This window comes from Akebia trifoliata, chromosome 2 (assembly GCF_017979445.1).
Source record: "Akebia trifoliata isolate Shusen 1 chromosome 2, ASM1797944v1, whole genome shotgun sequence".
Classification (NCBI taxonomy): Eukaryota; Viridiplantae; Streptophyta; class Magnoliopsida; order Ranunculales; family Lardizabalaceae; genus Akebia; species Akebia trifoliata.
The window spans coordinates 3,182,823-3,203,683 of record NC_141376.1 but is presented as its reverse complement, the minus strand read 5'-3'; the positions used below and the strand labels follow the sequence as shown (position 1 = coordinate 3,203,683).

Genomic DNA, 20,861 nt, shown 5'->3' with positions numbered 1-20,861 from the left:
AGTTGGGTTGCCAATAGCAGATCTAAAAAATTGAGTTTGCCACGCCGCATGAGCGACAGACTAGATTTAGATGCTTGAAAGGTTCACTGGTTTCCGAGGCTGCATCTCTGGCCGGTCTAGGTTAAGAACCAGGCCATGGCACGCCTTAACCTAATTGCTTCGTCTTGAGGCAAATTGTACAGCTAATATCACACTATTTTAAAAGTTTAAAAAATATTCCATCCTTTACCGATGTGGGACTATTTGGATCCTTTTTACGATTGTATCCCAATGATTGTACTCATCAAAAACACAATGCATGGGCAGTAAACTGAAACTAGAGCACTTATAACAATGGTATCCTACAAATATTTCTTACGACTACCAAAGGTTTGTACTACTTGAAGACTGATCTAAATAAGAATCCATCCAACCCCCTTGGCATGAACTATTAATGTCTTAGGAAAAGATTTGAACGGCACAATAAGAATGTTAGGGCTCTCTATTGCCCAAAAAATGGAAGAGCGCACACTCAATTCAAATGCAGTCAAGCTCTGGTCACAACCTACAATGAACTAGTGTTGCAACAACAATAATTCCCAGCAAACAATCAACCAGTTCTCATGATGATGTGGACCCCACTATCGGTATCCACAATGTCACTGATCTCACCAACCTTCAGAGCATATGTTGCTTCTTCAAAAGGCTTCTGCATCTGGCCCCGGCCAAAAGAACCTGCCAGAATTATCATCGAGGATGATCAAAGATCGAATGCATGTCAAGGTAATAGAGCATAAATAATAGAAAATAAAATAGATTAATCACAAGGTTCCTAATAAGATAATGTTTTGTTAACAGATGGTGAACAGAAATATTAGAGGAAAACAAAAAGGAGCACACAAGTAGGAACCAAATAGCTTTGAAGAAACAGTCAAATTTGCTAATGGTAAGGGTAAACGTTTAATAATACAGTTCTTTATGACTTGAAACATAGGCAATGTAAGTTAGACAGGGAATGTCCCTGAAACATGTGTTGGAAATTTCTGTCTAACAACAATTTCGAAGAAGGGATGATTCATAATGTGAATAATTGTTTGAAGAAAATTTCTGTCCGACAACAACTTCAAAGGAGGGAAGATTTCCATGATGCATTGTGTGAATAATTATTTGAAGAAGTTTTATTAAACTAGAACTAATCAGATACTAGCAAGTTAGTAAGGTCAAGAGTGTACCCCAAACAGAAAGGTCCTCATGTCTGAAGCATGAGGTCATTGGGTCAACCAAATAGCCGACGAAAAAGGTGAATACCAAGTGTAGTAACGTGCTTTGGTAATAAATGAAAATATGGGTAATTATTTGGTAAATTTCCCGAATAGATAACTGCAAACTGGACATTAGTTCTTTGTACAAAAGAAAGCTTTTTTTCTTTCATTCTCAGCTACTATTTTTCGCACAAATACCATTGGTAGTACAAACGTGAAGAAGCACTATACTAGGCCAAACGGCCATCAAGCGAGATAGTGACAAAGATGCTTAACAGGGAGATATGGCCATAGATAGAATATAATGGTAGAGCCGGATCCGTGACTCTGAGTAGCCAACAGGAAATAGTTGGGACAAGGCTATGTCGATGGCGACAATTTTAAGCACTTGGACGATTGATTCTCCCAGCCACCTTTGCAAATTGAAACTTAACAAAGTCGAAGTGCCACTTGAAACTAAACAAGAGGTTTGAATAGAAACACCAGATCAACTGTGGTTGCAGAAAGAATTCGGGGAAGATGTATACATTTTTTATCAAGAGGAACAAAGGGAGAATCCTTAGGATAAAGCTTTGATGATGATTGAGAAGACAAAAAGGGTCAAAGAAGAAATACAAATTGGATTTGTGAAGGCGTCAAGCATGGTTATCTTGTCCTTTTGGTTTTATTTATGCATTTTCGTGGTTGACTATTTGTTAGATTTTTACAGAAGCACACAAATTGCATGTTTTTGTGCAATTCTGTATTGAAAATGGAAACAACTGACATGTTCACCTGACAGGCCTACTACAAGTTGGTGTATTTACAAGACAGTATTGCTAATGAGTTTACCTGGTTAAACATTAGTCGATTCTCAATAGTTTGCGAAATGGATCACTAGAATGAATTAAGCTTATTTATTCCGTGTTATGGATATTAATGGGTTCTTCCTAAAATCAGTTGTCCTCTTCCAATGTTGGTTTCAACTTTGTTTAGATCTTGTGGAGCCTTATTTTGTTTGCAGTCAGCTAGAAGGAGAGGAACAGATGAGCTGCTCATTTTTTATTTTATTTTTTTTGCATAAAAATGAATAGAACCCGAACCTCCTCCAGAACCAACATCAATCATTAAAATTGATACGTGACCAATTTAAACAAACATCAAATATCACTCTCTTCAAGATTAAGACCACCACATTTCAACCAAAAATTCCACATAGAAATACAAACACATTATCATTGGTGATAGAAGTAACAAATAAGCACCTATGGACGTAGAGTAGTTGGCATCTAACTAATTGGGAAGATTCGCAGCCAACAACAGCGTTATAAAAAATATATATTCAAATTGATTCTACGCCAGAAACAAAATTAGAACAGCTATCGGTATAAAGAGACTAAATTCCAACCACTAATCGGCAAACCTTCCAAGTAAACCAAAAAAACATCATGATCATCACCATCAACAACAATAACAATCATCGATGATCAAAATGCAAAATTCCTAGTATCTAAAATCTAAGAAACATAAAATTAAATCAATCAAAAAAAGAAACATAAAATTAAGACCATCATTTCCTAAATTTGAGGACAAAACAAACAAAAATAAACTTCATAAACAGAGATCCGAAATGAAAAATCAAACACACTACCTTCAAAATTAAAGACAATCAAACATCGGATCTAAAATAAAAAACCTAATATCAAATTTCAACACAAAACAACTTATCAGCAACCATTCCAACTAAATTGACAAATCGTTCAGTGAGGAATAAAGATTAAACATAGAAGAAACAGACCTAGATCGCCGCCTCGTTTGGCAGAGCTACAGTGTGAATAATGAGAAGCGATGACGTCGAACTTCGCTTTCCCTGTGATGATGTCCTCTTTTAGGGTTGTGAGCTGAGACACGGCGCTATCTCTGGTGGTGTTCATGATTACACGACCTTCTGGATCCTTCCATGAAGCTTTTCTTCTGGAGCCTTGGTGCTTAATCAGGATGTGCGAAGCCCTAACTTGATTTGAAGACATTTTCGTTTGGCTTTCTTCCTCTTATTCCCTCTTCGATCTGATGAGATCGAAGCGTTCTTCCTCTTTCGTTCGTTCTCTGGAATTTTACAGAGATTTTATCTCATTTGTCTCTCCCCCTCTCGTTTCACTACAGTGATAGAACCTCAGTGCGTCGCTGACGCATAGATTGTATATCTTTAAGTCAAACATGTTGACTATTCTAAAAAGACGAAAATACCCATCCATAATTTAATAGTTGAACTCCTGCATCTTTCCTCTTGAGAGGACAATGCCTTCAAAAGGATTTGTCCCAACTACTTCTTTTTCTTCTGTCTAATCTTAATTTTTAAATCCTTATTTATACTCCATTTAAACTTTTAAGAATTCTAATTAAATATAAATAAATCATATAAATAAAATTATTTAAATCTAATAACTATTGAAATGTTCTCTTAAGTCCCATGGTTGGGTAAGGTATGGGGGTTTTCTATTGCTTTCATTGTGAAATTGATTAATTAGAGTGTGTTTGAAAATCACAAGTTCATCTAGAGAGTTGAACTCTTGAAAGATCAACTATCTACAGTTGAACTCCCAAATGTTTAAGGTGAGAGTTAATTTTTTAAATTTTGTGTTTTGTTGATAGTGAGAGTTATTTTCAATCCCTTCGACACACATCAAAATCCTAGCTCTATCTACAATGTTTTCTCACCATATTTTTTTTTCTAAAATTTTACTATCTTTAAGAGTAGAAGTACTTTGGCATTCATCTCTACAATTAAAAACAAAAAATCGAACCACCCAAATGATTGATAGTTTTGAATCTAATTAAAAAAATAAACACACACAAAGAAAGATCAATTGATCAAGAACTAGAGAGATGAGATAAAAAAAAAAATCTTTAACCAAACAAGTAGGTATCATACATGATTGATTTACTCATAATTACAATATCAGAAACAAACACGATACCCTAAATTCAAATTTCTTCAACAATTTAACTAGTTAAACTCAATTCCAAAAATCAAAGAACTATTGAAACCATCTATTGAGTAAACATTAATACCAATCAATTCTGTGAGATTTTCAAATAAGGTGAAACAAGGATGGGGAGGAGGAGAGAGAGACTTAATCCTTCAATTTTAGATTTTGAATCGTTTGAGGAAGAGATGAAAAGAGATGCACAACATGAGAGTTGCAAACTTTTCTCTCTCACGAAGAAAGTTGAAAAGTCTCTAAAAAATAGGAGTTTGAGAGTTGGACAATTGACAACTCACATAGTTTTACTCATCCAAACACGGATTATTGATCAACTCACACAAGTTGTGAGTTCTCACTCATAACTTGTACTTTTCAAATAAATCTTTATTCTTTGACATGCCTAGACTTAAAGAATTTTATAGACCCAAATAAATAAGAGAACACGTTCAAAAAGAGGGAGCACTAAAGTGAGAAAATAAAAGGAAAAATATAGAAGAAAAAGAGAAGCAAAGTAAAGAAAAAAGAGAGGGAAAACGAAGGGAAAAAAAATTGTTTTATACATTATTCTAAACAAAATGATATATGGCACTTACTTAGAGTTGTCAATGGACGAGTTCATATTAGATACAAATGAACCCTATTCCTAAAAAGATGGTCAATACTAAATTTCCTGAGACCTAAATCGATTAAGCCCAATTGTAGCCTTATAACATGTTCAAATTGAACAGCTTGATCTTTTCATTTTCATAAAAATAAAAAATCTATATACCTTTCGAAGTTGTTTAGAGTTGTCTAATGTTATTTTTTATCAAAATAAAATAAATCTATTAATAATTTCGTGTATCTTAGTTTAATTATTTTTATTACAAAATCATGAATCTACCAATATAACATTCCTAAGGAAAAATTTCATTTACCAAGTTTCAAGGGCTTTATGGTCAAAGTATGGAAATATTGCAATAACATTTTGGTATTTTAGCAGAGTTCAAAAGATGAGTTAACTCACAAGTCATAACCTCTCTCTCTCTCTCTCTCCCTCTCTCTCTTCGTCTCATCAAAGCTTCCATGGCGCCACCTCCAGGCCCTTACTCTGGCACGAGCACTCTCGCTCTGGTAATCTGTTACGATTCTTTCCAGTAGTCTGAATTTATTTCCGAAACGCGTTACGTTTTGCCCGATTCCTCAATGTTTCGCCATTTTTTTTTCCAGGTGGCTCGAGCATCGGCCTTCACCTTCGGTCTCGTTTACGGAAGTATGAAGCTCAAGTATCTCAAGGTACTCCGATCTATCTATCCCCTTCAATCTATTTGAATTTCATTGTAGACTTCTCTACGCAATTTGAATCAGAAAATTTTGAGTAGTCGTGCAATTTTTTGTTTTTGTTTATAATTGCTGTTGTTGTTACTGTTTATTGAATTTATGAAATTTATTGTTCAGATCTTGGTTTGATCCTCTGAGGTTTGTTTCCTTTAGAAATCTAAGGTTTACATGTTATTTAGGGTTTATGCTATATTTTTATTTGCTTGGATCAGTGTTACAATTGTGGAGTTTGAATTTTATTTAGTGTACAACGGACCTTCTTTCCTGATGGTTAGTGGAAGATAAATGATTGGATAGACTAAATGGTGTGAGAGGCTTGATTGGTTCGATGGCATTTCTTATCTTTATATTTTAATTACATAATGTAGCATTAGGTTTATGAAGGATTTAGTTGGCATGGTTCCTCTTCCTTAAGGACGTACTTTGGAACATGGTTTTAAATCTCGTCCGAGACTGAGACGACTCATCCGAGTTCTCTCGGTATTATCCACCAAGTGGATGACTTGACAAATCGTCTCATAGACATGGCTTGTTCTAATTCCAAGGCTTTTTTTTAAAAAAAAAATCTTGTCCAAGATGAATCAAATAAACTGGATATCTCATCCGAGATGACTCCATCTTGTTCACGGACGAGATAAGACGTCAAAACAAGTTTAAAACCATGCTTCGGAAGCCACATAGTTGATTTTGTAGCTGCCACTTTGTAAGTTGGTCAAGTTTGTGAGTCATGATACCACCACTCTGCCTATCTTCACCTGTTTTCCTAACTAAAAAAGAAAAAAACAGGAAAACTGAAATGCTACTCAGTGGACAAAATCAGGGGAAGAAGTTACTTGTTCTAACTAGTCCACATCACAACACTAATATTGTTCATCGCTAGTTTGTAAGACACATTACTTTTTTTGATAGGTAAAGGGTTAATGGTTAACAAGTGAAGTTGGGTTCAAGGGCTTTGAACCTAGGACTTGGAACAACACTTTACATGTCTTACTAACTTAACTAAGTTGGCACTTCACACGTAAGCCACTTTTTGAGGCCCAAAATGATAAACTCATTCCAAAAAGTGTAAAAATGAGCTAAAGATCACCCCATATGGACATCCAAATGCGCAAAGTCATGCATTCTGGAAGCTGACAATATCACAATACTCATCGTGATTTACTTTCTCCACTACCCTGCCCATTCATTCATCTCCAAAACTTCTAGTTTGAAGATTTAACCAAGTCAACAAGCAAATTAGATTTCCAGTATTCTAAATCTTACTTGGCTTTCTATTCCTATTGGGGGCATTTTAAGATAAATCCATTGGTTTAGATACTTGAGGAAAAGGCTAGCAACTTGGATTATACCAATGTTATGCTTAACTGAAACCTCTGAATAGAACACATACAAACCTAAGAAAAAGCAAAATATCTGTATTTATGATTTCACTGAAAGAAATGGAGAGCTTAAAAAAAAAAAAAACAAGTTGACAAGTGTGATGCAATCATGGGATTGGATCCAAGGCATAGAGCTGCCACAGTGATAAATTTTTATTTTATTTTATTGAGAAACATAATTTTAGCATTAGAACACGTACAGAGACTCTGAGCACAACTGATGATACCATTAAAGGTTTTTGAGTAGTTATGTCGATGCAATCCAAAGGCACATTTTTACATGGATTATCATCATCATTGAACCTTATCCCAAGGTTTTGGGGTCAGCTAAGTGAATCCCTTTCCTCCATTCAATTCTGTTCATACATTTTGTGAGTGCAAATTACTCTCTCTCTCATGAATGAATGAAAGATCTTATTAAAAGGGGAAAGGTAGGTCGAGATGACCTACCCGAGGGAAGGAAAAACAACAAAAGAAAAAAAGAAAGTACAAGAGTCAAGGGTCAACCACCTCCCAAACAATTACAAACCCAATCCTACCTCACCAAAAAATCCTCCAAAAGGCTTTCTCTTTCTTCTTGTGGATATCACACACTCTTTTTGGATGGGACTAGTCCCTATGGTCGAATGGCCAGACCCCACGGAAGTTTCCTAAATATAATGTATTTTATATGAAAAACATGGTTCCCATTTATAGTACCGTTAAGTTCATTCAAATCTTGCAACTGAACACCCCTTAAATGTATGAAGTCTTTAGCAGTCGGATGTAAACGAGAAGGGCCACATTTTTACCGAAGATATAAATTAAGTGAGAATGTGTATTTATCACCATCATCGAAGCCTTATCCCTAATTGGTTATGTTTTATGTTATTTATTTCATGGACATGCTTGGATTTTATTTGAGAAGTTCCATTTAGTTGGGGCTTCCTTTAAAGTTGTGCATGAGTTTCTGATCTTTACGGAAGCATTGGATGAATCTTAAAATAAGGCTAGATCTATTTTCCTATCGTAGATATTAAAGAAATAAAGGCATATCCTTTCACTTGGTTTTTCTCCACATTTGTTTACTTGCTTTAGGATAAATCAGGTTATGGTGTTCTCTTATAGTTATTATTTTCACCGTATTAGTAATAGACAAATAGGATACTTGAAGGAAAACTTTTTTTTATTTGAGCAAAGTGAAGATAAACAAATCATCTCAGTATTTGTTGATTCGTTCATTTTTTTTTGTCTCAGGCAAAGGCAAAGTCACAAAGTAAGGCGGAGGTTAAGGCTCATCATTGAAGGATAGATGAGAATCATTGTTGATTTCTGATTGAATAATCATTCAAAATGGATAATGTTTATGCTCCATTCACAGATTTGCAGTTTTGCTGAAGTTTGTTTGCTTGCCAAATCAGTATTATGGTAGTTGTATCTTTCATTGCCTTGTGATGCTAAGAGAGGATGCTTTCACCATCCCTCAACATGAAAAATAATGGTTTAACACAGAGTTTGGCTCTTTAATTACTTAATGCCTTAATGATGGTTTGTCCATCATTGTTCTTAGCTTAGTTGGAGATGTCTCCCCACCACCCCAAATTACATAATTCTATTAAAAGGCTGCATTGGCTTTTGTACGCCTGATGCTTGGTTGATTGGGACGATTGTTATGTGTGACCAATTGATCACAATTATTAGATGATTCCGATTCCAAGGCACATGGACTTTTGTATCCACATTTATGTGATGTTTAAGCTTATTTACATGGCTGAGATTTGCTGCCTTGTATGATCTGAGTATATATGACAACTGCGCAGGTCACTGGAATGCCTGGCATTAGCAACACTGACATGAAATACCAAAAATTGTCAGAAATATCTACATGATGTGGGTCTGGGTCAGGATTGTATTAGTGGAATGCTTGCCATCTCTGATAAAGAAAACCAAAAGCTCTGTCAAGTAGATGTCTACTTTGCATGTGGGTCAAATGGAGCGACTAAATGTTCCAGAGCACGTGATTTTGGGTTCCTCTTACCTCTTTTTATCTCTTTCAATGGTAGAGATCAAAACTGGGGTTTATAATATGCCATGACAATGTTTTAGCTATTCGTTCTACAAAACAAGGAAATTAAAACAGATAAAAGTAACTAAGGGGCCACTGAAACTCATTAATGGTTGAATCAGTTTTTGGATGAATCATTAAGGCGGTAGATTCATAGTTTAAAATCCTTGTACAATCCCTCTTGGGTTCATCAATTCTGAGAATCTACTTTACCTAGCGATGAACAACTTTGGGAGGTCTTCTGGACCCACTACTTTATCATTAAATTATTAAAACAAAACGACAACATGACATCGAAGTTGATTTCTTTTATTATTACTATTTGTCTTTTTTTTATCTTTTATTTTTACATCCAAATTTAGATTTACAGTAATGTTTTCTTTTTGAGTGAGATGGGTTACATTATTCTTATTCAAATCAGTTCAATTCGTTCCACAAGATCTGTTTCTTGAGATAATAAAAGAAAGAAAGTGGGTCACCATCAATGGTATTTAATATCCCAAATGTTCACGAGACCTAGTGATCAAGAATCGATAGTCTGTGTTTGCCACGTGTAAGAGGAGTTAAGAAGAACTACTTCCTTCTTTGTATTTAATTATAATTTAAATCCAACCGACAACAATCTCCTTCTACTGCAGAAACGGAAGATTCCCTCTTAATTTCTTATTAATGTCTCTCTAGTTATTTAATCTTCTCTACTTTTCTACTTTACCACCACCACTTGCAAGCTCCACAAATCTCTCTCTCTCTCGTGTAGAGCAGTGATGGGTACTGTTTCTCTTGCAATAGGAGATGGAACCGCTAGATTTAGAAGAACAACTCTGTGTTCTTCAGCTCTCAATCTTATCATGCTCTTCTCTATCCTCACAACCAATCTCTTTGCACTCTACGTCTTCACATCCTCCCCAAACAACCACCCTACCCACCATACTCACAAGCACATCTCTCTGATTTCCGAACAAGTCTCTCTGATACTAAGAGAGATCGGTTCATCGCAAAAGAAGCTATCCCATATGGAAAAAGAGCTTCTTGGCTACGAAAACATCGATATCTCAAGACCCAATGTCACAAATGAGTTAAAATTCTTCCTACAACACCACTCACTGCCTCTAGGGAAAGATTCAAGAAGTGGGATCACAGAGATGGTGGCTTCTGTCGGCCACTCTTGCGAGAAATCAATAGACTTGTTGTCCCAATACATGAATTACAAGGTGTGGGGAGCTTGCCCTGATGATTGGAGCCTTGCACAGAAGCTGATTTTGAGAGGGTGCGAGCCATTGCCGAGAAGGCGGTGCTTCGCGAAGTTGGTCCCTAAGGTTGGTCTCTCTCCTTTTCCTATTTCGCTTTGGAATTCAGTTAGTGATAAAATAGTAACTTGGAGTGGTCTTGGTTGCAAGAATTTCGGGTGTTTGAATAGTAAGAAAATTGTTAGGGATTGTGTTGGTTGCTTTGATTTGATTAATGGGACTGAGAAACAAAGATTTATTAGGGCCAAAAGCAAGAATGATTTTCTTGTTGATGATGTTTTGGCTTTGGGGAGTGGTGGAATCAGAATTGGGCTTGATATCGGAGGTGGGTCTGGAAGCTTTGCCGCGAGGATGGCAGAGAGGAATGTCACTGTGGTGACATCCACTTTGAATGTCAATGCACCATTTAACGAATTCATTGCTGCAAGAGGACTTTTTCCTCTGTTTTTAAGTTTAGATCAGAGATTCCCCTTCTACGACAATGTGTTTGATCTGGTTCATGCGGTTACTGCATTGGGCGATGGTGTTCGTCAAGAGAAAATGGAGTTCTTGATGTTTGATATCGATCGGGTTTTGAGGGTAGGGGGCTTATTTTGGTTAGATAACTTTTTATGTGATACTGATGAGCAGAGAAGGATTCTAACACGATTGATTGAACGATTCGGGTACAAGAAACTGAAATGGGTGGTGGGGGAGAAGGTTGATGCTGCTGGGACTGGAAAGTCTCAAGTTTACTTGTCGGCGGTTCTACAAAAGCCGGTGAGAGTCTGATCAGACTGAGAGCTTTTGCTGGAAATGGCAAGAGTTACTAATAATGCTGTTGTAATTTCTATCTTTGTTCACACAAATTTGTATCGAGGACATTCCCAATTTACAAAAGTACCTTTGGGAAGTCCTTAATACTCACGGAGTCTTACAATTGGTCAATTCAAGATTCTGGAAAATTCCAGATTGACTTTTTTGTGCGAAAAAAAAAAAATACTCATGGGCTGTTTATTTTCCTTACAGCAAACCGGCAGTGAAAGTGGGGTTTGGGGTACCATTATTTGGATCTGTTTGAGAGGAAACTGTTTTAATTAGGGTAGTAGGATTATGGTGCAATGGTATTCTATTTTAAATGAAAGATGAAAAGGAGAAAGTAATGTATCTCAGATTATAGTATCTTATTGACAATAATGCCTGTTGTATTGTGGTTTCCTCTATTATAATCTATTCAACCTCTTCTCCTTTTTTGATAACCGAACAAGTTATTGATTAGAAATCAGTCGATTACGTGCAGAATCCAACCAACATAACAAGTTGGCACCTTCTAATCTATTCAACCTCCTCAACCTCACCTTAACCTTTCATCAAAATCTTGGATCAATCTTTTACTTCCTCGAAAATCATTGTTCTTGAGATTTGAAGTTCATAAAATCTTAAGGTTGAAGGTGTAGTTTTAATTTGAAAAATCCCATTTTGGTTAAGTGATTGGTTTTGAGAAAAAAATTGAAGAGCTTTTGGCTCGAGGTTTTGAAGTCATTTTTCAATAGTCTATTAGAAACGACAGAAGTGAAGGAGGCATACCATCAGTTTGAAAACATGGGCGGTATCTCAAATATCCACCAAAACATGAAGGGGTAAGGTATGTTGAATCACCCTTCAGTATTTAATTTAATAAATATAATTTTTTTAACTATAAACATTGAAATATTTGTTTGATGAGTAAGATCTTCTGAACCTGCTGGATTTTGGTCTATAACATGAATCCAACATGGAGCCTACCATTATCAAAGTTCGCATGGAAGATCTGTAGGGCATGTTGAAATGCACAAGTGGGCCTCATGCAGCGCTAATACATCCTACGTGTATAATGTCCTACTTGAATGGCTGCAAATTTAGCTATCTGGTTTTCACCTTAAATACATATCACAACAATCCCTTACATAAACTCTCTAAAACATAACAGAACTTTGAAACTTTAGTGGCATACATGATTCTATCCCCCAAGTATGTTGTCATGAGATGATGATCATTCTGTCCACACCTCTGAAAGAGTTATGTATGCTTCAAAGAATCAAGATTGCACAAGTTATCCGATCAGCTCGACATATGCCAATCTGTAAAACTTAAGTCCATTATCCACCACATACGCAGAAATATATGAGTTGTGCTTGATTTCACTGTGAAGCCACCATGATAAGCTGTAAGACCACTAGTCAAGTAGGATCATCGAACGTTGGCTATCACCCTCCAAGATAAAATTTCTCCCCTAGATTACATTGTTATTGAGAAGCTGCATCCCATCTTCACTCATCTGCTGAAATTCGATTGGTGATAGAATTCTAATGCACCGGACACTGCTAACAAAGTCCCTGTATAAGAATGATACCCATTCACTTAAGCTCATCAGAGATGTATTGAAATACTTCTTTAAAAGAAAATAAACAGCAGACTTGCCATCATCGCAAACAGTGAACTTGATAATGAGTGTTGTCTAGAACAGACCATTGGGCTTTATAACGTCGTTTGAACTATGTTTTAAATCAAGCATATAGTCTTTTATCTTCAGTGTATCGGGTACAACAACACACAACGATCTGATAAAACTTGAACTAGAAAGCATTTTAGAGTGAAAAAGGTTTTCTGATCATCTTTAGTTTCATTTTTGACCAAAGATATTTCCTAAGTCCTAGGTGAGACTCATTTGATTGGTGGGGAACCCAATGAGTACACATCATAACAATGGAAGTTACTATGCTCGTGCCAGTGTACATGCACACACATTAGCAGTAGAAAGAGAGACTTACTCCCACATATCATCCCCAACAAGAAGAACATCATTCTCGCAATCTGTATAAACAAGTTTCCATCCTGAACCTCTTGGATCATCAAGTAACCCTTCGATGCCAAACATGCATGCAATTGCAGACCGCAACTCTTCGTAGTTCTTAAACCTTGTAACATCAACTGATCTCCCAACCGATCCCAGCTTTTGGACCTGCCAGCCAGAGACATTCAATGTTATCGAAGGGACAGGTTAGAGATGAGTCCAGACTTGTGAATTGGCTTCAGATTCCCCACCACTGTGTCGTAGAGGTGAGGGCTTGGGACCTAGAGCAAAAATGGGTCGGATTTTATCTGAAATCCAAGTGATCCGAATCCGAATTTGATGGGTTTGGACCTTGTAGTAGACCCAAATAAAAATGGGTAGAATATGGGTTTATGTCCCTTGACCTGAGTCGGATCCGGGTCGTAGAATCCATCCCTATATCTGCCTAGATCCGAATGATATATTGCATTGAAACTTATATTTTTATGTTTTTCAAAATATCTTTTTTCTACCACTCTAATATAATAAGAATTCTTATAAATAAAAGAATTATAATAGTAAAATAGAATAGTATAACAATTAAAAGAGAAATATAGCCCAACAAAAGAGTTGAACAGTCCAAAATTATCTGATCCGACCAACCCGAATCACGTAATTTGGTCGGATTGGATCCGTATTTAGTCAAAGCCCATTTTAAGCCCTATTGGGACCCATCATTAGATGGGACCTGTATAAGATATCTAAGTACAACCCCCTTTCCCCCATTACACACACATGAGAGAGGAAAAAAAAAAGTCACAACCCATTTGCATGAACATGAAGCGTACATAGTGGGCTCACTTGGATTTGAATGAAGGAACAGACCCATCTCCCTCGAAGCTATCCTTTCCAGTCAACCGAAAATGTAGTATTTCAATCCAAAAGAATATCAAGTTGGTTTCGATGGCATACCTTAGTATATGTTCGCAGAGGTGGTGTAACTTGTTGCCATGATCCTTTCTGCAAGAGACTACTCTCACCAAAATCCAGAGCGCTCAAAGATGTTCCTACGGAGTTGTCCGGAAACTCTTGTACGGAATATCCTTGAGAGTCAGTTATACTTGCAGTGGTAATCTGAGATTGAACATCTTGATTTAACACGACGCTACCAACTAAACAATTGGAAGAATTTTGTAGACCAACATCCCCTAATACACTAAATCCATCCAAAACTGCACTCGAAACAGGAGGATCTAGAATAGTGCTTCCACCACCATTGCTTACAACAAAATGAAGACCATTGTAAATCTCACTCTGATCATTGCTCTCCTCCGAAGGATCTCTCAATCCACATGAATTAGAGAAACTGTGGATGTTAGTTGGATCATGTTGAGGCCATTGAACAAGTTCTTCTGCTGGAGAGAAATATCTTGGGTAATTCAGCTGAGGGTCCCATATTTCTTGACTGAGTGAAGGCGGCACTATAGGGTTAACCATTTCCGGGTACACTATGGAGGAGCTTTGCTTTCCACACCCGGAAGGGTGCAACATCCAATCATCGGTGTCCCATAACTGAGATGGGAGGTTACATGGGTATGGAAATAAGCCATTTGGGTTACTTGTTTCCAATTGGGGCACATCAATGTCGTACAGAACCTGTGGCAGTCCATGGTCCTGGAATATTAGCTGATTTAAAAAGTTCTGAGGATTAAAGGGGATCCCAACCAATTTGTCTTCGCCACACTTCTCCGAAGAAGTCAACTGGCTCAGCTGATCTGATGGAATCATAGGTGGTATTTCGGGTTTCTCGACAGGTGTTTTGATTGGCGACTGATTTCCAAATTGTTTTAGAGGGACTTTTTCGGATATAGGTGCCGTCAATGATACTAAACTTGAATCCATGGTGATAGGTTGTTCAAAGATGTTACGAGGAGGTTTCTGACATTGTAGGATGTTATTTTGTGAAGGAAGAAACTGAGGATTTTGTGGGGATGATGATTGTGTTAGTGTAGCTATGTCTTGTGTGGGAGATCCTCCAATGACACTTGGAGGTTTGAGTAGCATTTTGATCAATTGTTCTGAATCAAGCTTTGGAATTGGAGGGTATGGGAGACCAACATTTCCATTCTCTTGATCCCGGACAAAAGGTCTTCTGATCGGATTCCCCCATTCGGCTTCCGCTCCTGACATCACAGCAATCATTCAAGATCTTACAAACTTAAAAGACTTAGAAACTCTAAATATTAAAGACTTACCAACAATTCCAGGAAGTAAAGATCGTTTGAGATTTGAAGTCAGGGAAGGAAATATGAAGAGACTTTCAGGAGTCTCAATGTCCCATAAGCTAACCCTGTTTTGTTGTTCATCACATCCAGGCTGATCCCATTCCACCTGTTTATATAAAGCACGGATGCATGTTAAGCCACCAAAGAAGTAAGAAAATAACTCCAAGAAGACGTAGTTCATTAGTCGTTCACATGTAAAAGGATCTTAGGACCCACATTTGTGGTTAAAAGGAAAATAGCTTCACGCAAGTGCGCGCAAAAACACACGGGAAATATCCTTGCTTACTTGAAGATTTCGCCACTTGGAATTAGGCCATCTCAGTGGATCTAAATCACTAGTACCAATAATTGTTCCCGTGTATCTGTTCAACAGGAGAAAAAAGTTAATCCAAGCTGTCAAATTGAATAAAGCACCTATATTTCTCTCCTGAAACGGTCAAATTGAAATTATTATTTAATTCATAGAAAATGTATAAATTTCATTATTCTCCCAAATTATGTCTAATTTTGAAATTCAGGAAAATAGAACTTCTCAACCATAATGTTTCTTTATAAACTGTCTCATGAACGTGTTTAGGCTACAAATTAAATAGAACAATAATTTCATTCTAATAAGTGCAAGCAGCAATACTTTGTTTAAAAATTAATAAAATATATAAAGATTCATGAACTTAGTATTTGATAGTTTCTATAGTGTACAACCTGTCTGATTGAAGTGAGATTCCTATAAGGGTACACAGAAATTACCATACAAGATGAGAAAAGAGGTTGAGTTTTTAAGGCAAGTGGATCTCAAAACGTCTATGTAGTTATAGGGAGCTTCATCATCATCACCGAGTCTTATCTTAAGATTTGGAGTCAGCTAAATGAATCTTGTTCCTCCATTCAACTCAGTAAAATTAAAGGGAACTTGTGTTTTGCCTTGATGTACTTAAATAACATAAATATATTGCTACTTAGCTTTTAGGCCAATGTATGACAGAACGCCATGGACATTCGTTTCTACACACCATAGAGTTGTTCATTATATTTTGATGGTTTGGGGTGCATTCACATAAGTTGTGTCATTCCCTTTACTTTAAAGGGAAAATTATCTCAATATTTCACAATTTCTACAATATTATATTATTTCCTTGTAAAAATGTATTATGGCAAAGATTTCCCCGAAAATACACATTTCCAGAGAGATCAAAATATTATCTAGACATTAAAATTTAATACCTTGGCAATCAATAATCATTTTATACTTCCAACCTAATGAAACATCTCTAAAAAGACTTACTATAATTTGAACACGATTGTAAAATTCAATACAAACCAATCTAGACCATAGATAACAGCAACAAAAAAACAAGTTTTAAATTACCTGGAAAGTAAATAAATAAATAAAAAAAAAATGAAGGAAATTGGATGGTAATTGAGAAAATACCTGCGCTTACCAGACTCCTCTGTTTCAAACATCATTCCAAATCGCATCCCAATGGAAAGCTGGTTACCGTATACAGCTCTTTGGTATTTGGGCAAAGGAATGACAAACTCTGAAGGGCAGGCCCTATGCAGATTTATATAAAAGATAATGTGAGCAAGAAATACAACTAATTCAAAAACCAAATAACAGGTGATAAATATTGAACATACCTTGGATTGTAGAAAATGGTAAATGGGCTTCGATTAGCAGCCGCATGAGCTGCAGCTGCAAGGACTCCAATGTGCATGCTCTCAGCAGAGAGAACTGATGATGGTATTGTTGTTTGCTGATGATTTGCACGCCTCACCCCCAATAGTAATTGTGACTTCTCGTCCCTTTTTTATGAGATAGGAAGGTAGATTAGATGCCTTAGTAATGTACTTATACCATACTTTTCAAAGCAACACCAGATTTCATATAATTTTTTTTAACAAATTCTAACTTCTTCATGAACAAAGTGAAAAATGAGACAATAACATCAAAACCAAAGCATATATGACATCATAACCTCATTAATGTATCAGTGATCCTATGGTTAAATCTGGTGTTTTGAGAAAGGTCGGAAAACTAGCAATTAAAAATGTAAAAATGACTTGACTAGATCAAGGTCTCCAAGTATGGTTGTGAGATCGACAGAGGACGTGTCCCAACCCATGAAATGTTGAAAGCAGTCAATAGCTTCCCTACCCACGAAGCACAAAGATGTAGGAGTTCTAATTACCTTATAAATAGAACAGCATCACCTGCTCTAAGCCTTTTCGCTCCCACGAATGAACTCCAACCAGTTGTAAGAAGGTGTCGCTTTGGCTGCCCTAGATGAATTAAAAACCATATAGACGTTGAATCCAACTATATTGCAAATAACAAAAACAAGTATTGGGCCTTTAAATTGTCAAACTAGTATTTATCGTCCACGAATGTAAAAAAACACTGAAATCGCTTAAAAATGTAAAAAATACCAACAAAAAAAAGACACCTCAATCTCACCCCTGTATATGTGACGAAATGTCCACAAATTATCGTGCAAGTCTCGGACTAATAGTTCCTGACTTGGAGGTTGCATTGCATAATCCTAAAATAGACAAATAACATGAGAATTGCACACCAGTACTCACTTTTCCATCAAAGTAAATTTATTTTTTCTTGCAAAACATGGTAAAAGCCTCACCAAGGGGGGGAAAAGCTTTTCTGCTGCCCTACGAGGAACTGAGAAGCCACCATGCGTGCTTGTGTCACTTGCAGTTAAAGTTTTGCAGAAGAACTCACTTGGATGCTTGCTTGGCTTTGGTCCAAAGCCTGGAATACGAAATACCTCCTTTTCCTGATCAATGAAGCCCATTCACATACACTTCTCTTGATTCCAACAAACTTAACAATATCAATTGCATTTTTTTAGGAATGAAATATTTTAGACTAAGTTGACAACTAATTGAGCTTACAGTGTTCACCGGTTGAAGAGTCATTTGGGCGTAGATTTCATCTGTCTCTCTGTCAGCCTGGGAGAAGATCATGTAACACGAAGTGAGGAACATAGAAGATCTTTCAAGCAACATATGTCAAGACCAAAAATACAAAATTTAATAAATAAGTAAAAGAAGGAAAGGAAGTACAATATCGATTAATAGTACATACGTGTAATGTAACATTGTGAACCTGGCACGTCAACTGAGACTGAAGATTTGGGTAATTGGGAATATGTGAGGTTGCTACTCCCTTGGTTGAAAATGCCACCTATTGAAGCAAATGAAAACCATCCAAAGTAATGTTACCAAGTAGAAAAAATCAATATTTTCAAGCACGAGGAGGTTTGGTTCCATTGTAATATTCCAAGAAATGGATAACTAAGAATATTTTCTTATTAGTTGGTGACTGTTCATAGGACATCTAGTATCATTGAACCTTAAACAATGAAATTACACACAAAAACACACAAAGCTCTCCCTCTCATCTTTCATGAAATTACACAACTGATATTCATTATATAATTGTTCATGGTACAGTATTTCGGATGTTATTAGAAGAAACTAAATCAACACTAAAGGAAGTAGAACACACCTGCTCGACGTGTCCTTGTGGAAAATAATAAACTAGGCCCCCTACTTGAGGTAACGAAACAAGCGGCCCAGCACAAGCATGCCAAAGCTCCGAATTTATGGTCTTCTTTGCCTCTGAAACCAACCAAAGACAAGCCTAAATTCCATGTCCTTCATAAGAGAAAAACAAACATATACAGGGAATAATGCAGCTCTAAACAGCGTCACAGAAGGTCACCCACTAGATAGAACTTCTAACAAAATTTAAATACACAAGCAAATCACTTGTAAGTTCAAACAAGCTTATTTGTTTGAGATTCAAGCTTCAATAGTTCCAAGTTTCATATATTCTTGGTCGAGTTACCGAATCAACTCTGAAGCAATAAAAAAGTGGGGGATTGAAAACTAAACTAACCAGACTGATCCTGAATTTCTTTCAAAATCTTCATCTCCTCAAGCAGGGTAGATGCCCCATTCACCAATCCAACCCCCGTTTTTCTCCTTTCTTCAACAGAACAAGCCATTTTTCTCTCTCTATGTCAAACTACAAGAACCGACCTTCACTTCAACCAATTCTTTCATTTTTGAGCTCAATACCTACAAAACACACCACCAACCTCCCAAAAATCTCATCTTTCTTAAAAAAAAACAAAACTTCGCTAAACCCACCTCACAAAATCCAATCTTTCTTTAAAACATCATCAAACCAAATCACAAAATCTCATATTTCTTATAAATATCACCAACCCAACTCACAAACTCTCATATTTCTTCCAAAAAAAAAATTCAAATTCAACACAGAACAGAGTCTCAAATCCAAAACTGAGGAACAAAATCTGCAGAAAAAAGTACTGAAATCTAAGTGGGGTCTCCAATAATCTATCTAAGAGAAAAGTGATTTTTCTTCAAGCACGCCAACCGAAGCATGAGTGGTCGATTTCTCGAGTGTCTGTTCTTCTTATCTTCTGCCAGGAGAAAAGAAACCGACCCATTGATGAAGGAGTTGTTATTTCTAATGAACTAAAGCTAGTTTCGTCACTCTTTTACACTTGAAACCGGAAATGTGGACATTCTCTTATCTGTTTATAGCAAAAAAATTAGTACATAGAGGAGACGAAGAAAACACGTAAACAGCACTGAAAGAACAGAGAAGTCAGAAAAGTTGCCGCTGCAGAGAATCTAAGAAAGCTGGGTCGGGGGTGTGATGGATAAAGAGAATGTCAAGGTGGCGCATTTTAGCACGTGTTTTACGAGGCTATCAGGGTCTCGTCTTTCTCTGATTAGAGCTTCACCTCCTCTTTAATGGCAGTTTTTCTTCTGTTTCTCACTTTTTTTGTTTGAAATTTGACAGTTCTTCACGCGTGTATGGTTCACGACAAATAAATGGTGGGCTCACGACACGTGTCGTAAGATTAGCGTATCTGATTGATGTGTTGGCTGCATGCATGCACAGCTCATAATATTTGCATGAAAAAGAAAATTTCGTCACTTTTGTGGGGTTTGTTGCAAAAGTTTGCAACAGTTTAAACCAATTAGAAGAGAAGATATTCTATATTGCAAGGGCTACTGTATTAAACTCAACTCATTCGTATCAGATAATCTTAACCGTTAAAATCGATTACTTTTTTTTCCTTTAATATTCAATCTTTGGGAACTGGAGCTTTTAAATAAATAATAAAAACTGGTCCAAAACGTTGGAACTTAAAAATTAAAAATTCCTCCAAAAGTCTTGCAATTAAACATGGCGCACATGCAATGATGCAAATTGGTTATGTTGGGTCCCACTTAAGTGATTATTTAAGGACTTGATCTGATGGTCAAAAAATAGAAAAGTTTAAAGTGTATAGATACGATAGGTGTGGGTCAAAGTGGGGTCTACATGTTTGACCTTTGGATCTTCTTGACTTCTGACCACCTATATTTGCCTAGAAGATTTAAGGCCCTTGATAAGGTGAATTAGACTATCAGTGTGTAGTAAGCAAAGGTGTGGTGCTTTTTAGTTTTTTATTTTATTTTTTTTTTAACCAAGATTCCCTTATAATGGTGTCTATACTCTATGCAATCATGTGGGTCAACTTTACTTCACC

At 36.5% G+C, this 20,861-nt stretch overlaps 4 protein-coding genes across 5 annotated transcripts; 2 read left to right on the top strand and 2 right to left on the bottom strand.

The window, feature by feature from the left end:
* Positions 1 to 388: 388 nt before the first annotated feature.
* Positions 389 to 3,402, bottom strand: LOC147408819 (peptidyl-prolyl cis-trans isomerase Pin1-like). The gene is made up of 2 exons (XM_086422128.1): positions 3,019 to 3,402; positions 389 to 714 (listed from the first exon to the last, which is right to left on the bottom strand). The coding sequence occupies exons 1-2, from the start codon at positions 3,248 to 3,250 to the stop codon at positions 590 to 592; spliced, it is 357 nt and encodes a 118-aa protein (XP_086278254.1). The 5' UTR covers positions 3,251 to 3,402; the 3' UTR covers positions 389 to 589.
* Positions 3,403 to 5,164: 1,762 nt separating this feature from the next.
* Positions 5,165 to 8,459, top strand: LOC147408818 (uncharacterized). Its single transcript, XM_086422233.1, has 3 exons — positions 5,165 to 5,320; positions 5,417 to 5,482; positions 8,143 to 8,459. The coding sequence occupies exons 1-3, from the start codon at positions 5,273 to 5,275 to the stop codon at positions 8,188 to 8,190; spliced, it is 162 nt and encodes a 53-aa protein (XP_086278359.1). The 5' UTR covers positions 5,165 to 5,272; the 3' UTR covers positions 8,191 to 8,459.
* A 993-nt stretch (positions 8,460 to 9,452) lies between these two features.
* On the top strand, positions 9,453 to 11,435 carry LOC147408817 (putative methyltransferase At1g29790). The gene has a single exon (XM_086422190.1). The coding sequence runs from the start codon at positions 9,715 to 9,717 to the stop codon at positions 10,966 to 10,968; it is 1,254 nt and encodes a 417-aa protein (XP_086278316.1). The 5' UTR covers positions 9,453 to 9,714; the 3' UTR covers positions 10,969 to 11,435.
* A 491-nt stretch (positions 11,436 to 11,926) lies between these two features.
* LOC147408816 (auxin response factor 5-like) lies at positions 11,927 to 20,108 on the bottom strand. 2 transcript variants are annotated; one of them, XM_086422149.1, is made up of 15 exons: positions 19,444 to 20,108; positions 19,190 to 19,371; positions 18,797 to 18,909; positions 18,374 to 18,472; positions 18,181 to 18,237; positions 17,910 to 18,062; positions 17,729 to 17,813; positions 17,463 to 17,553; positions 16,912 to 17,076; positions 16,703 to 16,825; positions 15,560 to 15,635; positions 15,244 to 15,379; positions 13,961 to 15,171; positions 12,987 to 13,177; positions 11,927 to 12,551 (listed from the first exon to the last, which is right to left on the bottom strand). In XM_086422149.1, exons 2-15 carry the CDS (start codon positions 19,296 to 19,298, stop codon positions 12,449 to 12,451), a joined length of 2,712 nt encoding a protein of 903 aa, XP_086278275.1. In that variant the 5' UTR covers positions 19,299 to 19,371; positions 19,444 to 20,108; the 3' UTR covers positions 11,927 to 12,448. The 2 variants fall into 2 exon arrangements, with proteins under 2 accessions (XP_086278275.1, XP_086278266.1); XM_086422140.1 differs by having other exon boundaries at positions 19,190 to 20,108.
* Positions 20,109 to 20,861: the final 753 nt, after the last annotated feature.